This window comes from Mytilus edulis, chromosome 9 (genome assembly GCF_963676685.1).
Source record: "Mytilus edulis chromosome 9, xbMytEdul2.2, whole genome shotgun sequence".
Lineage (NCBI taxonomy): Eukaryota > Metazoa > Mollusca > Bivalvia > Mytilida > Mytilidae > Mytilus > Mytilus edulis.
The window spans coordinates 19,147,253-19,174,080 of NC_092352.1; the positions used below are offsets into that span (position 1 = coordinate 19,147,253).

The 26,828-nt window shown below is 32.9% G+C and overlaps 2 protein-coding genes across 2 annotated transcripts in view; one reads left to right on the forward strand and one right to left on the reverse strand.

Annotated features, from left to right (window-relative positions):
- Nucleotides 1–26,828, reverse strand: part of LOC139487774 (28 kDa heat- and acid-stable phosphoprotein-like) — a 327,843-nt gene that overhangs the window by 228,048 nt on the left and 72,967 nt on the right. The window lies entirely within an intron of this gene.
- Nucleotides 10,768–26,828, forward strand: part of LOC139487769 (fidgetin-like protein 1) — a 34,998-nt gene continuing 18,937 nt past the window's right edge. The window contains exons 1-13 of the mRNA XM_071272842.1: nt 10,768–10,945; nt 13,084–13,261; nt 13,719–13,804; nt 14,342–14,395; nt 16,009–16,091; nt 19,327–19,606; nt 20,047–20,093; nt 20,464–20,583; nt 24,099–24,190; nt 24,381–24,440; nt 25,453–25,585; nt 26,177–26,277; nt 26,554–26,633. Of these exons, the coding sequence (XP_071128943.1) occupies nt 13,113–13,261; nt 13,719–13,804; nt 14,342–14,395; nt 16,009–16,091; nt 19,327–19,606; nt 20,047–20,093; nt 20,464–20,583; nt 24,099–24,190; nt 24,381–24,440; nt 25,453–25,585; nt 26,177–26,277; nt 26,554–26,633 (1,285 nt within the window). The 5' untranslated portion in view covers nt 10,768–10,945; nt 13,084–13,112. The remainder of the gene's footprint in view (nt 10,946–13,083; nt 13,262–13,718; nt 13,805–14,341; nt 14,396–16,008; nt 16,092–19,326; nt 19,607–20,046; nt 20,094–20,463; nt 20,584–24,098; nt 24,191–24,380; nt 24,441–25,452; nt 25,586–26,176; nt 26,278–26,553; nt 26,634–26,828) is intronic.

A 26,828-nucleotide genomic window follows, 5' to 3' on the forward strand; every position in this document is an offset into this window, starting at 1 on the left:
TCGGTATATCTCCCTTTCAACGTTTGTCTCAAGATTTGGATTTTCAATCATTTAGGCCTTGTGTCTCACTGAAGAGAAATTAATGTTTGAAGTATGCATCTGGTGCAATAAAACTGGTAGAACCTTGATGGGTTTCTTAGTGACTTTTAGTTCACAAATTCTATATCAAACACTTTAAACAATGTGATTGAAACACAATCACGCTGTTTGTGACATTGTTTGCATGGACAGCAACACGATTTCAATAGAGATAGGACATGCTTCAACAATCATCTCGTCTTTGTACATAGAAAACGGATTCGTGTTCGAATGAAATTAAGTTTCTCTGATTGTATATTAATCAACAGTAAACAATTTCAACCCATTCACTTTCATGTGTCGTCCAATCCTCGACAGAGCCATAAGAACTGCAAAATCAAGTTTCCAATTTTTGGCGTAAGCATTTCATAGAAAGTTGTTATTGACCATGTTAACATCGCCTGTTATGATATGGTCAGCTGGTTTACACATATGAATGGGGATTTATTTTAGACTTAGAGTGATTGATGTTGACCTGCAACATGTTTTAACGTCACAGTGGCCAACGCCTTATCTCTAATGGAACCATAATACCGTCAAAAACACAACCACTACCTCTTTTCCTCCTGCTCCTTCTATGGAAATCCGAAAAACACTACATATAAAAACAAAAATGAAATGTGAGCAATGACGAGCAGTCATGGGAAACTCAAAGTAGTTGAGAGCAATTCGCATAAACAGAAATGACTCTGGTTAAATCGGGACAAGCATGTACCAACTCAAATGTACCAACTCAAATGTACCAACTCAAATGACGATTTCAATTGGAATCATGAAAACTGATATTTCAATGACCGAAGATAAAACTCCGAAAACTCTAATTCACGAATTCACACATGAATAGATAGTAGATTTTTATTTATTTTATTAAGGCAGATTTAACCAGAATGATATGTTTATCGAGAGAAATGATTCGCATGCAAGCAGCTCCACGGCCATACATGAAAATGTCTTAACGTTTTGAAATCGCATACCGATAGAAATAGGGAATTATATAAATGAACAACAACAAGGTTTGAGAATTTTTGAATCATCACAACAATTAAGTTCTGTCCATTTAGAACAGCAACAATTTCCCTCTGTGCTATTTCAAAATAGAAACAGAACCATGTCACATAACGCTGTAACAAATGAAAATGAGGATTAAAGATTTTAAAACACAAGCGAAAATTTATATAACAGTTACTGCATCAATGTCAATATCATGGAATATGACAGTTGTTGTCCATTCGTTTGATGTGTTTGATCTTTTGATTTTGCCATTTGATTAGGGACTTTTCATTTTGAATTTTCCTCGGATATTAGTATTTTGTGATTTTACTTTTTACCATCACCATTCCTTCTCCAATTAACACTTCCAATGCCACCCATATACAGATACCTCGACCAAATTTAGACAACGACAATAACAAATGTGTTTGTAGCATTTTATTTTCTATTCAATCAGTTCCTTGAACGCCTTCCATTTCCATTATTTCCTATAAACATTTTTCAATATTATTCTAAATTGTATTTTATTAAGAATAATGCATTCTAGTTTAAATGGAAACCGTGTCTTCTTAGTATACCTTTTTCGTCAAATAACATGTTTCTTCACAGGACATCAAAAGCAAAACATCATCAGATTAGGAAAAGTTGACCAATGATTTGAAAGTGTGTCAAATTAAACAAATATCTAACAAAAATACTTCAATCAAGTATACATTTAATTATATAGAAATCAATATACTTTTTATATCGAAACGATTTTTGTTTTTGGCTTATTTGAAAAAAATTTGCATGCTTGTTAGTAAGACAAATTAGTTGATTCTTTTTCGTTAATCGAACATTACTTGTTTACCTGATGCGTTTAAGGTTACGAAATGGAATTCCAAATTTAAACGTTTTACTAGTACAACCTGTATTAAGTTCAAATAATTAATCAATCGTATTATGCTTGATGATAGCATGTGTATCTCCGAATCAAGATGCAAAAGTCAAAAAAGAAAATATTTATTGCAAAAGTTATAGACAAACGATTGTTCACAATTTTTTTTTAATTGAAAACAGCTTTGGACACACGAAATGTGTGAAGTGTTATTTTCAGTAACTAGCAATGGGTTGATACCACGAATATTGGACTGTAAATGTGTAAGTCCTTGGTGATATTATATGCTCTGTATTCAGTGTTTCAGAACATGACATGATAAATTAATTACTATTCTAATATTTCAAGCTGATAATTAAACCCTGCAATTGCAATGTAGCAACATTTAAGTTTTGAATATGTATATATACCAGTATTCTAGGACTTGTGTTTCATATTATCTTTTTCTTGATAGATGGTTGCACCTTTCTATGAAGTTGTTGAACTAATGGTTCTTTACTTCATCAATGTGTTTAATTTGTGTTACCTAATGGCTGGGTCACAGATGATCACTTACATCTTAATTGTGCTTACCCTTCTGTTGCAACTGTGGTTCAGATTAGTTTTTTTATTTGGCCTTCCAGCTATTTTTATTCAAGAGTCAGTGGTGACTCTTATGTAGACGAAACGTTCATCTTGCTTATAAAATCATAAGCCTGGTATCGTTGATGAGTTTCTACCTCGATTCTTATAAGGTATTTTGTAGGATTAACGCCCAGGGTAATCAGCTTATTACGTCATAGTTTTCCGTATTATAGCGGTGATTTTACTTCATTTACGTATTCAATCAGTATTAAAAACATGCAATCTTCGTTCATTACTACTTGCGTGTTTGCATGTTACATTTTAAGAATGATCTATTTAATTGCATGCTGCAGTATTGTTTCTGCTCATTTGTTTTTTCAGACTTTCATTTTAACATGCCTTTGATTTAAATACTAGCTCTTTGTACAAGTATATATTCACTTCTTTTTAGTCACGCATTTTAAGACATGAGGGATATGTGGGTGGGAGGTAAAATATAAGATTCCAACCAAATAATTTACCGTACGCTTTCAGTCTTTTATCTACAATGCACAATCAATACACAAAAGCCAGACTTGTAACTATACTTACCGAAAAGTGGATACAAAGCCAAAATCAATGCCCTAGTACATTTCTACTTGTCATGAATATAATTATTTATGTTGAAAGGAATGGAAGTTTAATTCCGCATTGGGATACGAGTTGTAGATTAAGCGAACAAGTCTTCTTTAGGTTACGGAGAGCAACTATAAATTTTCTTAATAACATAACAATAAATGTAAAAGGGAAAAGAATGCCAAAGACAAAAGTTTCACTCGATATTTTATACTCGACATATTGACGTAGGTTTATCTTGGAAACATTTCTAAATGGAAAATGGTTAATGTTAAACGCTTATATTAGAATCAGTGTCTGACATTGTTTATGTTTCTTAATGTCTCACATATCATGGTCAAAATTGGGTAGGATAGATTAGTAAAACAAACAAAAGAGTATATTTATAAGATGGTAATATTATCACTATTTATATCAGTATAAAACTGGAGATTCAGGCCTTGGGATGCGTTCAATTGGTAACACGTCAATTGCAATTAGAATAAGGTAGAAGGGATAACCCTAATGTACTCTGACTTCTAATACTTCATACAATTATAAAAATAAGTAGAAGTGACATGATAATCAATGTGACAACTATCCAACAGAGACCGAGGTCAAGGACGAGAATTAAAAAAACTACAGTTAACCATTAGGCCATCAAACACTTTTGATTGAAATTTGTAATTACATTCTCATTATATGTGACAGAGTGTCCATTTCTCGAAAGTTTTTTAATCTTTACTAGAATTCAACGTATCATAGCTTTGCTATCAACATTATGACGTATTTTCTGAGTAGTGACAAACATATGGATGACTAAGTATGAATTAAAATTGTGATTTGTATTGGGGCAATTTTGGCAAGATTTACAATTATCCAGAAATTAATTAATGAAGATCGAACGCTGACTATAGTTCTTTTCTAACCAAACTAGAAAGTCTGTTTAAACTTTTATCCAGAAATTAAAAAATGAAGACCGAAAACTGACTATAGTGCTTCTTTAACTGTTTAACCAAACTAGAAAGTCTGTTTCATATGTTGATCTTTTCCTCATTATTGACACAGCTGGACGATTTCAAATTTGAATGTATGACAAACGTGATGATTTAAATTTTCCTATTGTATACCTTCTGTCTCATATTAGATATTTACCTTTTATAGAACAAGCAGGCATCGGTAGCCGAGTGGTCTGTATAGCTCCTCTATGTATGGCGAGTCCCAACCCTGCTCATGGAAAGATGTTTTAAACTATGATCTTGATTGACTGGAATTGGAAGTGCGAACAATAAAAAAAACCTTGTTATTATTTTTTTCAAAAGGAGCACTCGCTCTTCGCCAAAAGTGTACCGAAGATGAAAATATAATGTGTCTGCAAGATACAAATTATTCTATTGGGTTGTTACGAGAGTCCGGCTTCTTAGTGAAATTTAACCCAAAAACATGTAATATTTGCAATATTATATTATGATTATCTTCACCAATAATATTTGGCACTACCATTTAGAATCTATATATTTTTGCTATTTGTCAAATTGTTAAGAAATCTCATTGCAAAACATAGACTGTTTTATTTTCAACGAGTTTTAAAAACTTTCAAATTTTGACCATGTGAGTGAGGCAAATACATAGAAAAATTTTGCTCTACCTCTTTATAGTCTTTCCAAATTGACCCGGGCAATTCAGAGCATAGGCATCTCTCTGTTGCTGAAGATCTATAGATGTGGGTTTTTTTTCGTTTTATTTAGTGGTCCTTGGTCAATACATTGTCCAATCAGTAGATATATGCACTTTACAAGATGGAAATTGTTCATTCTTACTGGTAAAGTGTTTCAATGTTTAACGAGAGGCAAACTTTGGATTTTTATATTTCTCTTGGGAATCAATTAAATTTTTGGATAGTTCGTTTGAAAATGGTTCTGTCACGCTGTTCGTGTTTCTTTTCGTATCATTTTTTTTTTTTTTTAATTTTCCAACTTTGATCCTAGATGCATTCCAACTTTTTCAGGTGCTAATAAAGATTTCCTTTCCCATGTTTTTTCTAATCTGTCCAAGAAAAAACCTGTATAGAAACAAAAATTATTTGAATGCAAATGCTATTTCCTTTTAGGATAACAACAAACTAAAATAATAGTATTCGTTAGTATAAGCTGTGAATTAGCGTAAAAAAGAAAAAGCTTGATTGCAACCCTGACAAAAAAACACATAAAAGCCTTTTTTAAATCATTGGCGTTTGTTTTTTTTTAGGAAAACACTTATTATAACATGTGAAACTGTCTTTTGTAAGGGGAACCGAAATCTACGACTATATTGTAATAAGGAGGGCTTCTATCTAGACTATTATAGGCCAACATTTTAATTGAAGTGAAGTTTGTTAACGTATAGCCAAATAATAGAAAATCTTCTACAGTTATAAAGACGCACAATGAAAACTCATTTCTTCTACGTCTTAGTTGTCCTATCTGGTCATTTACATAGTGCACTCATATATCTGTCAAAACCCTTGGTATTGTCCGTGTCACAGGACACTGATGACGCACTCCAGATATAATCCCCCCACCCTCGGGATCAGATAAATTGATTTACATGATTTGGTTCATATGAAGTTGTTAATAATTAGATTTATTAAGCAGTAGATATTGTACATATATTAATGTGAATCCCCAGTTGATTTATGACAAGATTGCCTATATTCCATTAATCTTTATAAAATTTCGTCCAGTTTCGGTTAATTTTCTGATTACTTTTTCAATAACCAATTGTGGCATGTACATGATATTTGCTCAAGATATGACCTGGACCAGATTGAAACTTACACAGGAAAATGGATGGGAGTCCAGGGGTCATTCAATATATCATGCTGCCTTATCGAACATCGCTATTCTATACTAAATAAGATTGTATATCTAGTAATACAGTAAAACAAATCAATCTTTTTTTCCATTATGATACCAAAAGTTATGATTGTGACAGTTAAACAAAGCTAGAAGCTATCAACCTTCACAAACAAAATTTATCAGTGCAAGAGTTAATTATAAGGTCAATGGATCATTGTCCGTGGTTACGAAAACATCGACGCAAAAGAATCGAAAATATTTGAATCTGAGGAAAATTAAATCAAAAGGTCTGTTAATGGCATTCCGCTATGATACCATCTGACGGTGCTTTGTATTTGACTGTCTGTAATTCATACCGAAGACTGTGACTGCGATACTCTATAGTGCAAATATTTTTGTCGCATTTAAATCACAATACAAAAGAATACTGATGTACGGAAGTGCTACAAATAGCTTAATATATATATAAAAGTATTTGTAGAGTATACATCAATGAGACAGCATTATATACCGTGTTAGACAATATTAAAAGTACTAAATTACCTAATTCTAACAAAAACTTGTGAATAAGTGTAACAGAAACTGTCGAAGATCTTTCATCAATATTAACTAACAACAACAACAACAAAAAAGCATAAACAAGAACGTTAACATGAGGCGGTGTTAAACTATAGTTTTATATTATATAAACTGCAGCGGGCTGATATATATATGTAGGACTCTAAAGTGCGATGGTACTCTAAAGTACGGTGGTCACGCTAAAGTGCGATGGTCTACGCTAAAGTACAATGGTGCCTCACGCTAAAAATGTACCACTTAAGATCATTAATCTGATACAAGTATATAATGACTTTTTTCTATGCATTCTTTAAGTTTAGTTATCTATTGCATACATGCAAATAGTGAATTTTTCGTGTGGATTCCAACATACTTCTGATAAATAATTATACATAAATATATATTGTGACTTTTTTTCCTGTGAATTTTTTTCTTGTGACTTTTTTTCCTGTGACTTTTTTTCCTAGGGATTTTGTGACTTTTTTCCAGTGACTTTTTTTCCTGTGACTTTTTTTCCGTTTACCTAGTAAAATGATCGACTGCAGGAAACAATTCCCCCCCCAAAAAAAAAACAACAAAAAACAAAAACAAAAACCAATAACATTTGCTTCATCCGACAAAGCACGGTTAAGTTTAAATAAATTAAGTCATGGACATTTGTATAAAATCTGTTATATCACATCAAATATTCTTAATTTATCTTCCGGCATGAACATTTTTGGTTTGTATTAACTAAAATTGAGAAAGGAAATGGTGAATATGTCAAAGCGACAACCACCCGACCATAGAGCAAACAACAGCCGAAGGCAACCAATGGGTCTTCAATGTAGCGAGGATTCCCGCACCCGTAGGTGTCCTTCAGCTGGCCCCTAAAATATGCATAATAGTACAGTGATAATGGACGTCATACTAAACTCCGAATTATACACAAGAAACTAAAATTTAAAATCATACAAGACTAACAAAGGCCAGAGGCTCCTGACTTGGGACAGGCGCAAAATTGCGGCGGGGTTAAACATGTTTATGAGATCTCAACCCTCCCCCTATACCTCTAGCCAATGTAGAAAAGTAAAAGAATAACAATACGCACATTAAAATTCAGTTCAAGAGAAGTCCGAGTCTGATGTCAAAAGATGTAACAAAAGAAAATAAATAAAATGACAATAATACATAAATAACAACAGACTACTAGCAGTTAACTGACAAGCCAGCTCCAGACCTCAATTAAACTGATTGAAAGATTATGTCTTCATCATATGAATATCAGGTACAATCCCTCCCGTTAGGGGTTTAGTATCATACTATCATAAAATATATGAGAAGAACATAACCCGTGTCATGCCAATAACTGTTTTTTCAGAAATAAATGTGTTTAGTTCCGATGCAAAGACCCTATCAGTGAATCAATGTTAAAGCCAAAATATGCAATCTTTAATGACCTGACAACAGTATCGTAACTATATCCCCTTTTAATAAGTCTATTTAAAGGTTTTGTTAGTTTCTGAGGAGAATACTGACATTTTTGTGCTTTATAAAGAATATAAGTCAAACGACTGTTAACGTCATAATCCAACTACTTGTACGTCTATACTTTGGCGGACCATCGCACTTTAGCGTATGAAGGCATCGGACTTTAGCGTAGACCATCGCACTTTAGCGTAACCATCGTACTTTGGCGTCCCCATCGCACTTTAGAGTCCTACATATATGTATAAACATTGCATATACTCACAGTGACTGAAAGTCAAGCTATTTAACCTGCTATAAACATCATAATATGTTTATCGTCATACGATACAGTTTTGAATTATTTACGAAAATTTGCATACAAGCTATTTTTCACCTAAGCAATTCAAATATGTAATAAAAAATATACCATCAAGTGCTACTTTTAGAGATAAAAGGGGGTCGAAATTTTAGACAATTACTGTAAATTTCGGTACCTTGGACATTTCGATCCTTTGGATAGACACACCTAACTTTTTGTATTTCAACAGATAAACACAATCGGATTTTTGATAATTTTTGTAGAAAAATCTTCTTCTCATAAATATGTTCTTAATATGTACAACTGTTCTTTTATATTAAAGTAATTAATTTTTAACAAAGTTTAAGAATTTAGGAAATAAACGGGATGTTTTGCGGTTTATTTATTAAATCATAAAAAAAACCAATATTGACTTGTTATTTTAATTGGTACAAATAATATATTCATACGTAATCAAACATACTGCCATTTAAAAAAAGAGGGGTCCATGTACTCGCTTTCAAGTGAAATCAGTTTGAATGATAAAAATCAGTCGAAAAATGCATTTTTCCCGATATGTCAAAGTTTGACGTCGCGAAAATAAACGTGATTTTACGTTAGCAACGTCATCACCTCTTCTGTAACTGTGGTTGTAGATTTTACAAAGCAACGTCATTAAAAGGGCACTAGCTACCACAGGCACCTGTCTTAGAATTTTTTTTCCCTATATACCTTAATATAATAAAATATATCTATAATACTAAAATTACGAGGTCCAATTTATCAGCCGGCATCAGGTAAAAACGGCATATCAAAGAATTCAACTTTATATATAGCTAATATAGGACAATTATGTAGATTAAAAATTACACCACTCCAGACCCTTTTGTTTTCCACATAATTAATATTGCCAATAATTAACAAGTTCCGGGTCGAATCCGGTACCGACACCAAAAGTATATTCACCTGTTACCCATTACCTTATCTGTACGTTCCGCATCTAACAGGCGCACCACCAAATGGTGTATTTGATTTTACTATATACACGGGTCATAATCACAAAGTCGACACAACTAAATTCAATCATTGTCAAATTGTTCCCTATTGTAGTTTTTTAATTAGTAAAGTTTCTAAGATAACAATACGAATACTAAAAATTTGGACTAAGGCGTATAGGTACAGTTTTCAATTTGTAAGGGGCATGACGCAAAACAGCGAATCAAAGATTTGAACTTTATTGGACAATGCTGTTGATTAAAAAATACTCGATTCCAGGACCTGAATATTACCAATAATTGAAAAGTTCCAGGTCGACGGGTTCAAACAGAAAGATTTGAAAGCAGAGAAAACTGTGTATCTTATAATCGGCACGACTTTATCAGAAGACAATCCTAATACTAAAATAAGGCTTACGCATAGTTATATACTTTAATTCAGTCACGGACCCGCGATATCACGGGTGTGTTCTAGTACATATATAAAAAGTGCCTCTGCTAGCTACGAGATCTACAAAAAATGTGTAAAGTTTGATTTTTTTGTTCAATCATTAATGAGAGTGGAATAGTGCAATAATAATTCGCTTTTAGCAGCAAGTATGGTTCAATTTCGTCAAATTAAGCTAAGAAACATTGATAATAAATTGTTCACTTGCAAGTGAATAATTCGACCTCATTGAAACCGTATTCATGTGAACTTCAATTTAACCCCTTAGCTAGGGAGGGATAACGCATGATTCATAATTGTGCGACTGAGTTCGATTATTTAAAGGAAAAGAATGCCGTACTTTTTTCAATCACGTTAAAAGCACAGACGCTTGGGTATATGATACAGATTTTTTTTTGATTTTTTTTTTGCTGATTTAAAAAAATATTCAATTTTCTATATTTATGATACATATCTATCACTTCTGTGCATGTCTAACCTAGTTTCGAATGATTAAAACGACCCAGAGAAAATAACCAATTTTACTATCCATACTAAGAAAAATTGGGTATATTCACTACCCAAGCGCCTGTGGTTAAAAGAACAAAATGAACATGTTTCAAAAAAGTCAAGGACTATAATATTATTTTTTCATCAGCGTGGACAGCTATCCATTACCCTGAGTGGGCAGTTGTCTCATAGGCAATCATATCACATATCACTGGTGTTTTTTTTTTAATATTCTGTTCCGTCTTCATGAACTATCAGCGAAATGTTTGATTGTTTGCTTTTTTTTTGTCCATTGGCAAACATTTCTAGACACAGTCATATTTATACAATACTCATAATAAATATGTTTAATTTCATAATTTCAAAGCCGGAGAGAACAAAATTCACTTTTCTTGCTCCAATTTTTTTTATAAATCTACTGAATCATACCCCTCCCCCCTCCCCCTCCCCCAACAAAAAAAAAACACCAAAAAACAAAACAAAACTGAATAAGTTTGAATATATATATCGATCGACCCGTGTACTAATTTTTAGGTCTTTTGGGGACTTTTTATCTCACTATTTTTGGTCTTTAGTTGAACCCCCAGAGAAAAAAAAATCTCCATTGAAGAGGCGATATATAAATACGGCGCGAAATATTTGAGCTGAAAATCAAGACGACCAACCAGGTTAGCTAACTCCCCAGAGTCGGATGAAGGAAAGGATGGAAAGATGCAGTACAAATTTTGTTCTTTGAACGTGTTGAATGTCGCTTCTGATTCCACAAAGGTAATTCTGAGACTACTATAACAGTAGTAGTCTCAGAGTAATTCTACAGAAAAAAATAAGAAAAAAAATGTCCATAGGTGAACGACTTACATGTATGTACTCGAGAATTTCCGCCAATTTAGACGCACCACTTGACTGACTGCAAGGGTACAGCGGATCTATGTACACTCCCTAAGCATTAATGGAGATATGTCCTTTACTGTTTACAATATTATCCCACCACCAGAACAATCCCCACCCAACACCGCCCAAGGGAGCGTGTAGGACACATGGAAGTCTGTTATTATGGTGGAGGAAGCCGAAGTACTCGGAGAGAACCACCGGGCCACTCGGTGGAAACAGACAAATCAGAGAGATATCAGAAGATTGATCTCCAGGTCAAAGTAGGGGACAACTTTGACTAACCGAGGCCCCCATAGCTGGATATGCATACATTTTCAATAAAAATTATGACGTCCCAATGCATTCTTAATAGCACGAATGCAATATAAAAAGAAATCAATTTCAGGCAATAGACATAGTCTCAAATAATTATAGGGGGTCTGATCCCTGATCCCACTTATATTTACGAGGAAATCCTGTATTCTGCTTCTTGTTGCCATAATAAGGCATATAATTTCCTGTGTCGTTTGCCCTTTTCACACTTAACTATTCGGCTTTCACATGTCATGCTTTTAAAAAAATCAGCCAATCACACATCACTCTTAGACCCCAATCCATAACATGTGATGGACTGTGAAACTCTGATCTTGGAAATTTTGGTCAGGAGATTAGGACTCAGATTAGGAGGTTTTTTATCGACATAAATTTTGTCGTAAATGTAACCGTATGATGTAGAAATTGTGTTTTTTTCTTCAAATTTCCATCAAATTGTAATATGTTTATAGTACTCTTATTGCCTTTCTATTTGAATGAAAATAAAATGTTTTGTTTTTGATAATTGATTGTTCACTACTTGCAAATAAATCATTATATTTATTAATCTTATCTGTATAGATTTGTATTCATGTCTCCATCTCCTTATCCTTGGTAACTGTATAGACAAATAAGAAAGAAATATGCTACATGTATCTAGGAATTGTATTCAGTCTTTTTTTCTATATCTAATGGCACATGTGGCAGCAGACATCAAAAGAATAGGCAGACTTAGTATATAAACTTCAATTTAAGCCTTGAAAAGAAGTCTAGATTGCTAAAATAATTTATAAATTTATATTTTTTTATTTTTCCCAAAACATTTAAATTCATTTAATAATGAGAGGAGACCCCTGAAAACGGGATTATTGTACTCCCGTCGGGAGGTTCACATGTATGCCAATCTTCAATCTTTGTCGTGATGACAGGGTAATCTCTCTTGTAAATTATCCTCTCATGTAAATTATCCTCTCTTGTAAAATTATAATCACTTATGTAGTTTTTCCTTTGTACTTAAATAAGACACATTATAGATATAAGAAGATGTGGTATGAGTGCTAATGAAAACAACTCTCCATCCAAGTCACAATTTGAAGAAAAAAATTATAGGTCTAAGTACGGTCTTCAACATTTTTGTGTTCAACGCAGTCTTGGCTCATACTGAACAGTAAAAATGTAAGCACATGTATAGACAATAAAAGAGGGCCCAAAAATTACTACCGGTAGTTTAAAACCGTTCAACATGTTCAAACAAGAAAACCAATGGTCTAATCTTTATAAAAAATTGGAAACTACATTTGTGTAAAATCACTTATGAACCACATCAACATAACTACTGAACATCAGGTTCCTAACCTAAGACAGGTGCAAACAAATGAATCCGGTTAAAAAGTTTTAATAAGGTACATGTACATGTACCAACCTTCACCCTTACCAGAAATAATAGTGTAGCATGTGTACATCACAACATAGAAAAACACAGTATAAAATATCAATTGAAATGGCATTACTATTGAAATAGCATAACTTCTTTGTCATTTGGTCTCCTGTGGAGAGTAAATGTTTCATTGGCAATCATACCACATCTTATTTTAATAAGTAAATTGTATGTGGTATGCTTTTGATAACTTTTTTTTATTAAAGTTGATTTTGAATTAATGTGGTAACAAATATCATGAAGATATACACAACTGTATTTGAAGATAATACTTATTATTTTTTAGGAAAATTAAATCATAAAAACATAACAAGAATGGACAGAGCGGAGTTAGGGAAGCAGTTTCTAAATCAGTTCCAAAGTACTTTATTCTCCAGTAAACTAGAGGATGGTACTGCCACAGAAAAAGCAGACCTTTTGAGGAGGACAATGATGGAGTTAAAAGTGGCTAACAATGTTAATTTGTAGGTTTTTACTATATAAACATGATTACAAATAACTTGTACAAGAAAAAGGCATATATAATATATACATAACATCTGAAAATATGTGCAAAGAATGTAATTGACTTGTTGCTTGAAATATTCTTGATTAACACAGTATAAAAAGACAATGGTACATGTATATACAATGTATGTACATGATGTAGTTCCTTGCAAGATGAACCACATTTATGAATCTTGCATTATCATCAATTCATGATCATACAGAGATGAGATACATGTATGAAAAATTAGAAATTAATGTAATATGAATATACAGTACATATTTTTAGCCAGCCAGGTAATCCAGTAGACTACATCAGATCGTGCTTTCAATATGTATTAATTTAAACCCTGTCCCAAGTTGTTTTGTCTTTGAATTGGAATAGTGTGTGTAGTGGCATATTTAATGAAATATTTTGTATATTTGTATATTTAGAGTAACAGATGAGAGTTGTGGTCTTCTCTTGAAGAAATATGAGGATTCATATGCAGCTATTGTAGACTCCATGGAAGAAAATAATGGTATGAGAACTGTTATTATTTTTATTCACGCAGTGAATAAGTTTTTGTTATAAACATGATAAATGTAATCTACCATTATGAACCAAAAAAAGAGGGAGTTCACATGACCAAATTGCAAAATGGATGAGTCTTTTCTGGTTTAAATATATAGAAAAATTATCATTGAAAATAAAAATGAGAGTCTCCTTTTATAATTACTTGTGAAAGAAGTTTATGCAATCTAAAGATTAAAATTCACATTTCTAGGATCGTCATAGTACTCATATCATGTGGTCATTGATAAGTGGAGAATAAATTTTACAAAAGAGGACCATACAAATGTATGTGCCTTTATACAGCAACAGCATATATCCCAACAAATGTAAAAAAAAAAAAAAAAAAAAAAAAAAAAGAAAGGTTTTTGAATTGAGACACTTACAATGTAATTAAATGCTTTGTTATTGAAAAGTGAGAACAAAAAGAGAAGCTAATTAATGTATCTATGAGAGGTACAATTTTAGTTATGTTTTAATCTATTTTCATATATTTTTATTTTAGGTTTGAATAACTATGCAGAAGGAGCATTGGCAATATGCAGTCGTTTTAAAAATGGTAAGCTGATTATCTATACTAATATTATTCTTACAGCAGAGAAAATTCAGGGAACCATTTATTTATACATTGTAGTCATTTTCAATTTTTGGCAACATCTGTGGACTTTTTTTCTGCTAAATTCTTAAAGGGAACATCTTTATTAAATATTGATGTTGTTGATATGAAAATGTTGAGATAAAATGATGATCCTAATACAGGTTAACGTCACAAATAAGGTTAAAATATTTATTTTATTGAGGTGTTGAAGCATTGTCTGAAGCACATTTTGTTTGAAGTCATGGAAGTGCAAAAGCATTTTTATGCCCCACCTACGATAGTAGAGGGGCATTATGTTTTCTGGTCTGTGCGTCCGTCCGTTCGTCCGTCTGTTCGTTCGTCCGTCTGTCCCGCTTCAGGTTAAAGTTTTTTGTCAAGGTAGTTTTTGATGAAGTTGAAGTCCAATCAACTTGAAACTTAGTACACATGTTCCTTATGATATGATCTTTCTAATTTTAAAGCCAAATTAAACTTTTGACTCAAATTTCATGGTCCACTGAACATAGAAAATGAAAGTGCATGTTTCAGGTTAAAGTTTTTGGTCAAGGTAGTTTTTGATGAAGTTGAAGTCCAATCAACTTGAAACTTAGTACACATGTTCCCTATGATATTATCTTTCTAATTTTAATGCCTAATTATATTTTTTATCCAATTTCGTGGTCCATTGAACATGGAAAATGATAGTGTGAGTGGGGCATTCATGTACTTTAGACACATTCTTGTTATTTATTTTTTTAAATGCACACAAACAACTCTTTTACAATCCTTAACCAGTATACAGAGATGCTTCCAATACGTTTGATTTATATCATTTCCAACTCCAGAAATACTCTTTACTTCTCATGTCATTTAAACATCTTATAAAAGTTATAAGCTAGCTGGTTCCCTGTATCTTTGAACTGATAATATAAAGCAGTCTGCACCAAAAACTTTTTCAATTACTAGTCCGAAGACCAATATTCTGACATATTTCTAATTGGGCCAAACAAAATTTTGCAAAAAATTACTAGTCCCAATGAAATTTTACTAGTCTGGGGCATCAGACTGGTGGCTAACCGTGCAGACTGTAAAGGAATAGTGACTACATGACAAATTCAGATGTTGTTATTCTTATGTAGATAATACAACCCAGCCTAAAGAAATGTATTAATTTTGTCATTTAAAAACAGTTATCGAAGCAGTCCTGAGGAATTTATCCCTATTTAAATATTCATCCCTTAGCGCGACCAATTGATATAGATTTTATACAAATGCACGAATGAGGTAAAAAAACGTAACCTAGACTTAAACCAATCACTTTGACCGAAAGATAAAGATTGTAAATATAATCAACTCTATTCTAATAACTGCATTTTTATGCTACATGTACAACCATAAAATGAATATTGAGCATGCTTTTCGTTAGTTTTTCAATGCATTAATTTAACAATTCCACAGGCAGCGCGTGCTGTCATATATAGATGTTATACTTTATATCAAGATAAGATATGAAATTGAAATGCCGTTTACTGTTGTCAGTCAAACAAAATTAAATATAATATAGGAAATACATTACAGTTGTGTGGTTCTTTCAGAAAGTCATAATTGGAAGTCAAGTCTCTCATTGGACAAGATAAAACAGATGGATTGTTACAAAAATATAACAGAAAAGAATAAGGTAAATAATAAGAGAACACAAAAAATTAGTCAATGATTACTTTTTTAATAAGAAGGAGGCCAATTCAACATGACACATAAGTTCCAGTCAAAAACAGTTATATAATTTATTTTATCAAGGAATTTAACACAATGGATTTGTGAATATGAAAATATGAAGATGTGGTATGCTTGCCAATGAAACAACTCTCTGCAACAGACCAAATGACACAGAAATTAACAACTATATATGTATGTCATTGTACCACCTTCAACCATGAGTAAAATCCATACCACATAGTTAGCTATTTAAGGCCCTGAAATGACAAAGGTAAATCAATTCAAACAAAAAACAGATATGAGAAACAGCAATAAATGATAGCACTGAATTAAAGGAACATACAGAATATGGGGATTAAACAAGTTCAAAGGCCCCAACCTTCCCATAAACTAGGACAGTGGTGTAACAGAACTGTTTAACAGAAGCTATACAAATCTGTTGAATAGGACTTAACTCATCTGAGGGATACAAAGCAGAAATACATCTAACAATAACAGAGTAGACGTGGCAGAGAACTTACACATCCCCACAACAAAAAGACACCAAGTACGGATCTGAGAGTACCCACAGTTACTGACAGCTAGTTCAGAGCCACTAACAACTAATAAAAATCTGAGGCCATCATGGCTTGGAATTGTTTACCCCTCGCAAACACCTTCCTCACCTCCCTTTAGCATCAGAACATGATTGAAAATTATCTATATCTTTACTCTATTCAGATGGTTTATATACACATGGGAAAAAGTATTGCAACACCAAATTGAAATTGAAATTAAAAAAACACTCTTTATTTTTTTGTGATATAATTTGGTAAAATAGAACTGGTTAAACATTATTTAAGTATCACATGAGTTTAATCAATAGATATCGACTCTATAAGTTTTTATCTGCACATGCAGCTACTGTACCCGTAAACAGCAAAACAGATGTTTTCATCCTCATTGTTTTCAACACTTTAAATAACCAAGTTATTAAAGTTATGTGATTGACACCTTGTAATGGGTCCTTGACAACTCTTAACTGCAGCAAGATGGCAGATTATCAGCATAAGAGAAGCAGGGATGTCGCTGTAACAACTGCACGTATTGTTGGTCATCACCATTCCACTATTAAAGAGGGACGAAAGATACCAAAGGGACAGTCAAACTCATAAATCTAAAACAAACTGACAACGCCATGACTAAAAATGAAAAAGACAAACAGAAAAACAATAGTTCACATGACCCAACATAGAAAACTAAAGAATAAACAACACGAACCCCACCAAAAACTAGGGGTGATCTCAGGTGCTCCGGAAGGGTAAGCAGATCCTGCTCCACATGTGGCACCCATCATGTTGCTTATGTGATTACAAATCCGGTAAATAGCCTTAATTCGGTAGGTCACATTCATGAAAGGGAAGGGGATTGTAGTTACGACGTAAGGAACATATCCTATATCATTTGTGAAACGGTTATTCCATAACGGTCAACCAACTCGTGATGGCGTCCGTAAAATTTACGAAGGGATGATTTCAACTTCACCATTTGGAACTCTTGGTTTAATAGCTTCCTTGTGAGCAGTAACCCTCTATCTTCCTTGTGAGCAGTAACCCTCTATCAAGAAAATCATGATAGGAAATGCAAGCACGGGAATATCGTATCAATTGGGAGATATATACCCCGTATGCAGGTGCTGCTGGAATGTTGCTACTTTAATAGAAATGGAAAGTTCACAATTGGAAAGCTGAAATCATCTCTTTTGTCGTAAAGTTTTGTTTTCAACCGACCTTCATTGTCAATTTCTAGATGTAAGTCAAGATATGAAGCCGACTTAACTGTATCTGTAGTATCCTTTATCTCCAATTCGATGGGATAGATGTGTTCCACATAGTCACCAAATTTTGAATTGTTTAGTGAAAGAACGTCATCTATATAGCGGAAAGTAGAGTTAAAGGATATTGCTAACTTCTTATCTTTCTTCATAAGAAGTTCCTGCATGAAGTCAGCCTCATAATAATAAAGAAACAAGTCGGCAAGTAGAGGGGCACAGTTTGTTCCCATTGGGATGCCGACAGTCTGTTGAAAAACACGTCCTCCGAACGTTACAAATATGTCGTTTTGAGAATAAAAATCAGGCAATAAACGCTGTTAAAGACCTTCCAAGATAATGAAGACCCCCTATACCATTTGCTAGGCAAAATCAAGCATAATAAAGGTTGGTCAGAAGGAAACCCATTGCATACAAGACAATCCTAAAAAAAAGTGGTGGCTATACAGGAGCCTTTTAACAAGAACTGTTCGAGATCGACTCATCGCTACTGATTATCGCGCGACAAGACCATTTCGGAGACCTTTGCTAACGAACAGACACACAGCTTTCCGTATCACACGTAGTGCAGAGCTCGCCAAAGTTGGAAATTAGCATCGTGGAGGAAGATCCAATGTTCAAATGGAATTCGGTTCATCTTCCTTGACCTGATCGTAGCCCGGATTTGAACCATATCGAGCATATTTGGGACATTATTGGGCGGAAAGTGCGCGTAAGGACACCCAAGTTCAAACACATCATGAAATAAACAATGCCCTTCATCAGAAATGGTTGCTGCTACAGTAGCAACAAATTAGTCGATTTATGGCAGGAATCAGAAGACGTTAAGATGCGGTTATCTCTTTGAATGGAGGCTGCGCACAAAGTACTAATTCTTTGGCGTATAACGAACAACCATGATGTGAACAGTCATCTGAACATTAATTTTGAAATGTCTGACATTGTAAAGTTCGACTACAGTAAAAGTTGTAAAATGCATTTTTTTGTACAAAAAACACTTCATTTTGTTATTAAAATTGTGGTTATATAAATCTTTTTTTTTTCAAACATTTTTTGTTCGTTTCAATGCCAATGTTATCATAAACTATGTTTCAATAATATTACACATATATTTTATTATATTTCATCCAAAAAAAGAGGCTGATTTTTCAAGTTTTAAAAAATCAAGGTGTTGCAATACTTTTTTCCATGTGTATAGTAGAAGTACAGTCAATTTTAAATTTAATCATAACAATGCCTGAATATTTTGCCATTGCTTTAACACACCTCAGATATAAAATATATCCAGTGGTATAACTGTTAAATGAGCACTTTATGTTTCCAAAATTTGTCACTCATAGCTTTAATCTACATTACCGGTATATCTTTTTTTTTTATCCTTTTTCAGAAAATATCAGACAAACTTGTTCCTCCACAAATGGTCAACAAAATTCTGTCAACTGAATCTAAGGAAGATTCAATACAGGGAACCAGTAATCCAACTTTTGCAACTGGGTTTTCAAAACCAGATATGCAGAATTCAAAACAAGGACCACAATTCAATCAGAAAATTGACAGTCAAAGGGAGAGCAGTAATACTGGACAGAAAAATGGATGGAATTTTCAGAATAGAAAACCATTATTTTCTGGAGTACAGCAGTCATCTTCTTCTGATATCATTCAGCAAAGTAGGTTTATATATTAATGGAAGTAACAAACTTTTCTGCACTACCATGTTACTGATAGCTGTGAGTTTAATCCCCAACTATTTGTTTATTGCCCTATTGTTTTATTCTTGTATGTTTATCTGATGTTCATAATTATATGTGTCTGAAATATGTTGTTTTGGATTAGTTTTATGTCAAGATTAATATTTTTTTTTTAAATCAAAGAGGAATGATTTTGTGTCATATTTTGTTAAAGATTAGGCATACAAGTTCCTTACCCTTCATGATCATGTACTTTATATTTGTAAAAAAATAGTTTTCGCATGAGAAAAATGGACATAGAAAGAAAAATAAGTAATTTGATGTGACGTTAAGTCCATTTTACAGGTATTCAATTTTTTCAGTGTTTGCTTGAACTTTTATTTCCTAAAACATTAATTACATTCTTGTATACTACACAGATTCTGCCAGACCAAGTTATAGTGGGAGCTATCAGAGAAAAAATGAGGTAAAATATATATTTTGCTAATATTAAAACATTTAAGCTGTACTGTTTTTAGAAACTGTAAATTTATAATGATCCACCTCAAACTTATATATTAGAAAATATTTATCTCACCCAATGTCATCACTTTACATAATCGAATTAAGAAATAACTCATGCACACCATAGATTACTGAAAATTTTCACATGGTCTTGGTCGTTTTATTCAAATTTTATTCTGATTGTTAGTGAGGGATAAAATATAAAAAGAGAGAAAACATTTTTGGTGTGGTAAAAAGAAAACAAAAGTTTCAAATTTTCTTTCAATTGATACTGCAAAGATGAAATCTTTTCAATTTTTCTTTATTTATATGACCTACTTCTCTGTTGATAGAACTTTTCCAGTGGAGTAAAACGTCCACTAAACAATGAAGATCAAGAAGATGAAGACAATTCAAGAGATAATTCTGCACCAGGAGGTTTTAATGTGTTCAAAACTGCCAAGGAACAATTGGTAAATAATATGTTAAAATGCACTGTAAAAACCTGTTGTTTTTTTTTGTATTAAAATCTCTTACAAACAAACAATCACACTAATTGTAGTTTAAAGTAAATTCCTCATCTTTGATCACAAATGAGTCTAGATTTTTACTGACACTAACAAATTTTGATGCCAAAATATAATTTATTTGTGAGACTTTTCATTTACGTGGAGAAAAAAAAAGATTTTTTTACTGTTTAAAATACAGAAATTTTCTAATATATTAAAAAAAAATGAAAACATTTACTTTATAAGGGGAGCTATTCTTTATTGTTTTAATAGATAATACATTTTGATATACAGCAAACACTTGTATTCTCTTAGCCCCTTAGCTATCAAGTGTATTTTAAATTCTGGTCTCTATGTCTGTCCATTAGTCTGTTAATTTTCAATTCATTGTTCCATATATTTTTAGCTCACCTGGCCCGAAGGGCCAAGTGAGCTTTTCCCATCACTTGGCGTCCGTCGTCCGTCGTCTGTCGTCCGTCGTCGTCCGTCGTCGTTAACTTTTACAAAAATCTTCTCCTCTGAAACTACTGGGCCAAATTAAACCAAACTTGGCCACAATCATCATTGGGGTATCTAGTTTAAAAAATGTGTGGCGTGACCCGGCCAACCAACCAAGATGGCCGCCATGGCTAAAAATAGAACATAGGGGTAAAATACAGTTTTTGGCTTATAACTCAAAAACCAAAGCATTTAGTACAAATCTGACATGGGGTAAAATTGTTTATCAGGTCAAGATCTATCTGCCCTCAAATTTTCAGATGAATCCGACAACCCGTTATTGGGTTGCTGCCCCTGAACTGGTAATTTTAGGTAATTTTTGCTGTTTTTGGCTATTATCTTGAATATTATTATAGATAGAGATAAACTGTAAACAGCAATAATGTTCAGCAAAGTAAGATTTACAAATAAGTCAACATGACCAAAATGGTCAGTTGACCCCTTTAGGAGTTATTGACCTTTATAGTCAATTTTTAACCATTTTTCCTAAAAATTAGTAATCTTTTACAAAAATCTTCTTCTCTGAAACTACTGGGCCAAATTAATCTAAACTTGGCCACAATCATCTTTGGGGTATCTAGTTTAAAAAATGTGTGGCGTGACCCGGTCAACCAACCAAGATGGCTGCCATGGCTAAAAATAGAACATAGGGGTAAAATGCAGTTTTTGGCTTATAACTCAAAAACCAAAGCATTTAGAGCAAATCTGACATGCGGTAAAAGTGTTTATCAGGTCAAGATCTATCTGTCCTGAAATTTTCAGATGAATCGGACAATTTGTTGTTGGGTTGCTGCCCCTGAATTGGTAATTTTAAGGAAATTTTGCTGTTTTTGGTTAGGTTATTATCTTGAATATTATTATAGATAGAGATAAACTGTAAACAGCAATAATGTTCAGCAAAGTAAGATTTACAAATAAGTCAGCATGACCAAAATGGTCAGTTGACCCCTGAAGGAGTTATTGCCCTTTATAGTCAATTTTTAATCATTTTTTAGCTCACCTGACCCGTAAACTTTTACAAAAATCTTCTCCTCTGAAACTACTGGGCCAAATTCTACCAAACTTGGCCACAATCATCCTTGGGGTATCTAGTTTAAAAAATGTGTGGCGTGACCCGTCAAACCAACCAAGATGGCCGCCATGGCTAAAAATAGAACATAGGGGTAAAATGCAGTTTTTGGCTAATAACTCAAAAACCAAAGCATTTAGAGCAAATCTGACATGGGTAAAATGGTTGATCAGGTCAAGATCTATCTGCCTTGAAATTTTCAGACGAATAGGACAACCTGTTGTTGGGTTGCTGCCTGTGAAATGGTTATTTTAAGGAAATTTTGCAGTTTTTGGTTATTATCTTGAATACTATTATAGATAGAGATAAACTGTAAACAGCAATAATGTTCAGCAAAGTAAGACCTACAAATAAGTCAACATGACCAAAATTGTCAGTTGACCCCTTAAGGAGTTATTGCCCTTTATAGTCAATTTTTAACAACTTTTCGTCATTTTTTGTAACTTTTCTAAAAATCTTCTTCTCCAAAACTACTTTGCCAAATTTAACCAAACTTGGCCACTTATCATTGTGGTTTATAGTTTAAAAAATGTGTCCGATGACCCAGCCTGCCAAACAAAATGGCCGACATGGCTAAAATTAGAACATAGTGGTAAAATGCAGTTTTTGCTTTATATCTTTGAAACTAAGACATTTAGGGCAAATCTTTCAAGATTTAAATGTCCATCAGAATAAGATATATCCCCTCACAAATTTTGAGTTGAATCGGACAACCTGTTGTTGGGTTGCTGCCCTAAAATTGGTGATTTTAAGGAAATTTTGCAGTTTTTGGTTATTATCTTGAATACTATTATAGATAGAGATAAACTGTAAACAGCAATAATGTTCAGCAAAGTAAGATCTACAAATAAGTCAGCATTATCAAAATTGTTAGAGGACCCCTTAAGGAGTTATTGCCCTTTATAGTCAATATTGAACAACTTTTCGTCATTTTTGTAACTTGTATAAAAATCTTTTCTAAAACGACTTGGCCAAATTTAACCAAACTTGGCCACAATCATAATACTAGGGTATCTATTTTTAAAAAAAGTGTCTAATGACCCCGCCTACCAACGAAGATGGCCGACATCAGTAAACACATTAACAGGTGAGCGACACAGGCTCTTGAGAGCCTCTAGTTCGTAAATCTTAGTAATCTTTTACAAAAATCTTCTTCTCTGAAACTACTGGGCCAAATTAAACTAAACTTGGCCACAGTCATCATTGGGGTAACTTGTTTAAAAAATGTGTGGCGTGACCTGGCCAACCAACCAAAATGGCTGCCACGGCTAATAATAGAACATAGGGGTAAAATGCAGTTTTTGGCTTATAACTCAAAAACTGAAGCATTAAGAGAAAATCTGACAGGGTTTAATTGTTTATCAGGTCAAGATCTATCTGCCCTGATGTTTTCACATGGATTGGATAACCCGTTGTTAGGTTACTGTCCTGAATTGGTAATTTTAAGGAAATTTTGCCGTTTTTTGTTATTATCTTGAATATTATTATAGATAGAGATAAACTGTATACAGCAATAACGTTCAGCAAAATAAGATCTACAAATAAGTTTACATGACCAAAATAGTCAATTGACCCCTTAAGGAGTTCTTGCCCTTTATAGTTAATTTTTAACATTTTTCATAAATTTTTGTTAATTTTTAGAAAATATTTTCCACTGTAATTACTGGGCCAAGTTCATTATAGATAGAGATAATTGTAGCAACAAGAATGTTCAGTAAAGTAAGATCTACAAACACATCACTATCACCAAAACACAATTATGTCATGAATTTATCCGTGTCCATTGTTTAATATGCACAAGACCAAGGTGAGCGACACAGGCTCTTTAGAGGTTCTAGTTTCTGTTGCACTGTAGAGTTTTCTCATAGTGCATTAGACCCCAGTGTTATAAATACATGACATTTATTTTTAGGCAATAGATAATCAGAAGAAGTTTGGTCGAGGGAAAGGATCAGTTGGTTCATCATCTTATGGTAATGCTAAAAAATCTCTAGGTAGTACTAGGTAAGTATAATTTCTTATAACTTGTTTCACATTTTATTTATTGAATATAAAGAAAATGCTGATAATTTCTTCGAATTTCAAAACATTTGTTGATGTTAAATTTCCCCCCCTCCCCCCCCTTTCATTCAGATTTTGCTTGTTCATTGCTATGACATATAGTTTTAACTTTTTATTATATTTTATATTCCAGGAGAGGGTTAAACAGTAAGTTCATTCCTCCAATCCCTAACAGAGAAGAAGAGCAAGATAGGTATGTTTATTAAAGAAAAAAGCTATGACATGAAACAAAATGTATGAAGCAAAAATTATTATTGAACAAAAATTTGGGCCCAGGTAGAAGATTGGTTAAAGTAGCTCATCTACAGCCAAATATAGCCTGTCAAGACTGAGGTAAATATAGCCTGTCAAGACTGAGGTTGTGAATTCAAACCTTGATTGGGGCAGGTGCTATACTGAGATCTACAGCCAAATATAGCCTGTCAAGACTGAGGTTGTGAATTCAAACCTTGATTGGGGCAGGTGCTATACTGAGATCTACAGCCAAATATAGCCTGTCAAGACTGAGGTTGTGAATTCAAACCTTGATTGGGGCAGGTGCTATACTGAGATCTACAGCCAAATATAGCCTGTCAAGACTGAGGTTGTGAATTCAAACCTTGATTGGGGCAGGTGCTATACTGAGATCTACAGCCAAATATAGCCTGTCAAGACTGAAGTTGTGAATTCAAACCTTGATTTGATTAGGTGCTATACTGAGGATACTATACCTTCCTCCACCGATATAAATTGGCCACCATCATAAGCCAAGTGAGCTGAAAGTTGTGTTAAACATCATCAATCAGACACGATCGTCATCAAGATACCAAACCCTAAGAAAAAAGCAAAACAACAACACACAAAAATAGCAGTTCTATATTTTAAATGAAAAGACCTCACAAGTGTTCTTGGTAATTTAGTTTGTAGTCTTCCTTTTGATGATTTTTTGTAATGAAACAAGCAGTCATTATGACACACTTTATATTTCTTGATGGTAATGATAGTGTCACTCAATTTAATGCTTTAGATATTTTACATGCTGCTATGGATATAAGTCCTGTGTTGTGTTTATTATTTTGACTACTGTATAGATTTCCTTCAATATAAGAGTTAAAGAGAGCATGAGGCAAACATATTATTACAAAAATTATTCCAGAACAAATGATTTCATTGATAAACAAAAACAGATTTAAGGAAAAGAATTACACTTTAAAATTCATTTGTAGTGTTTCTATGAATGCTGTTACTAAATCAGTATTTGGAGGAGGGAAACCTTCAGGGTCTAACAACTCTGAGGAACCTACTGATGAAAGATTAAAAGGAATAGAACCTAAAATGATAGAGCTGGTTATGAATGAGGTACGATTTAAAAGAGCTATTATTTAAAGTTGAGATTTTTTAAACATGGTATCTAGTGAATATAACAAAACTAATTTATGATCAATTTATTTCACTTGTTTCTGTTTATCATGTTTATAAGCAGGATAAGATTAATATCTAATATTTTCAAAGCAATACAAATCTCTTTTAAATTGACAAAATTCCTTTGGTTACATTGACCTTTGTCATTTATTAGCATTGGTGATTTTTACCATTGCAATTCTTTTTTATGGGGAAAAATTCTTAGAGTATTTTTACGGAGGCTGCTATCTTAAGTAAAGAAAAATGCCTCTAGAGTATTTTTTTATAACTTTCAAATTCAAAAAAAAGGTATAAGCAGTTAAGAATTAAAGCCCTAAAACTGTAATGATTTAATTATATATGTGTACCAGTAAATTTGCACAGAAGATGGATACAAGCTTTTAAAACAAAGAGTATATTACACAGAAGCAAAATTATACCTAAATAAGCCTTGGCTGAAGTAACAAAATAAAGATATTTTGAATTAAAATGTATGCCTAGTATTTTTTGCCTACCATTTAAAAAAATTTAATATGATTTATTTGACAGATAATGGATTATGGACCCCAAATGACTTGGGATGATGTTGCTGGTCTAGAATTTGCCAAAAAAACAATTAAAGAAATAGTAGTGTGGCCAATGTTAAGACCGTAAGTATTTTTATTTTTGTAAATCCATTTCAATGTCTAAAGGATTTTTTTAATTGGTCTTGCTTTACTGACAAGTCATAGTCATATACATATGCATCTAACAGGTTTCATTCATTAATTGAATAACAAATCTTTAATTTTAACTTTTTTTTTAGACATTTTATTGTCATGTTTATTTCAATATTGAAAGTTATGGTTTAATATCAAATCTCATTCAATCAATATCAAAGTTATCATAATATCATGAAAGTAAATTTCAATCTTTTTTCTCTGTAGGGATATTTTTACAGGTCTAAGAGGCCCACCTAAAGGTCTCCTATTGTTTGGTCCTCCTGGCACAGGAAAAACTCTCATTGGTAAGTTATTTTGTCCGTTTCATTTCATTTCCACACTCTAACTTAAGTTTTTCTCCTGCAATTTTTGTGAAACTCATACACAATGCTAAGAACCAAAACTGGCTGACAGAGTTTAGACTTGGTCAGTGAGTCAATAACTGCTCTTGAGTTATGTCCCTTTATAACTTGGAAAATTGCAAATGTTTTCATTTTATC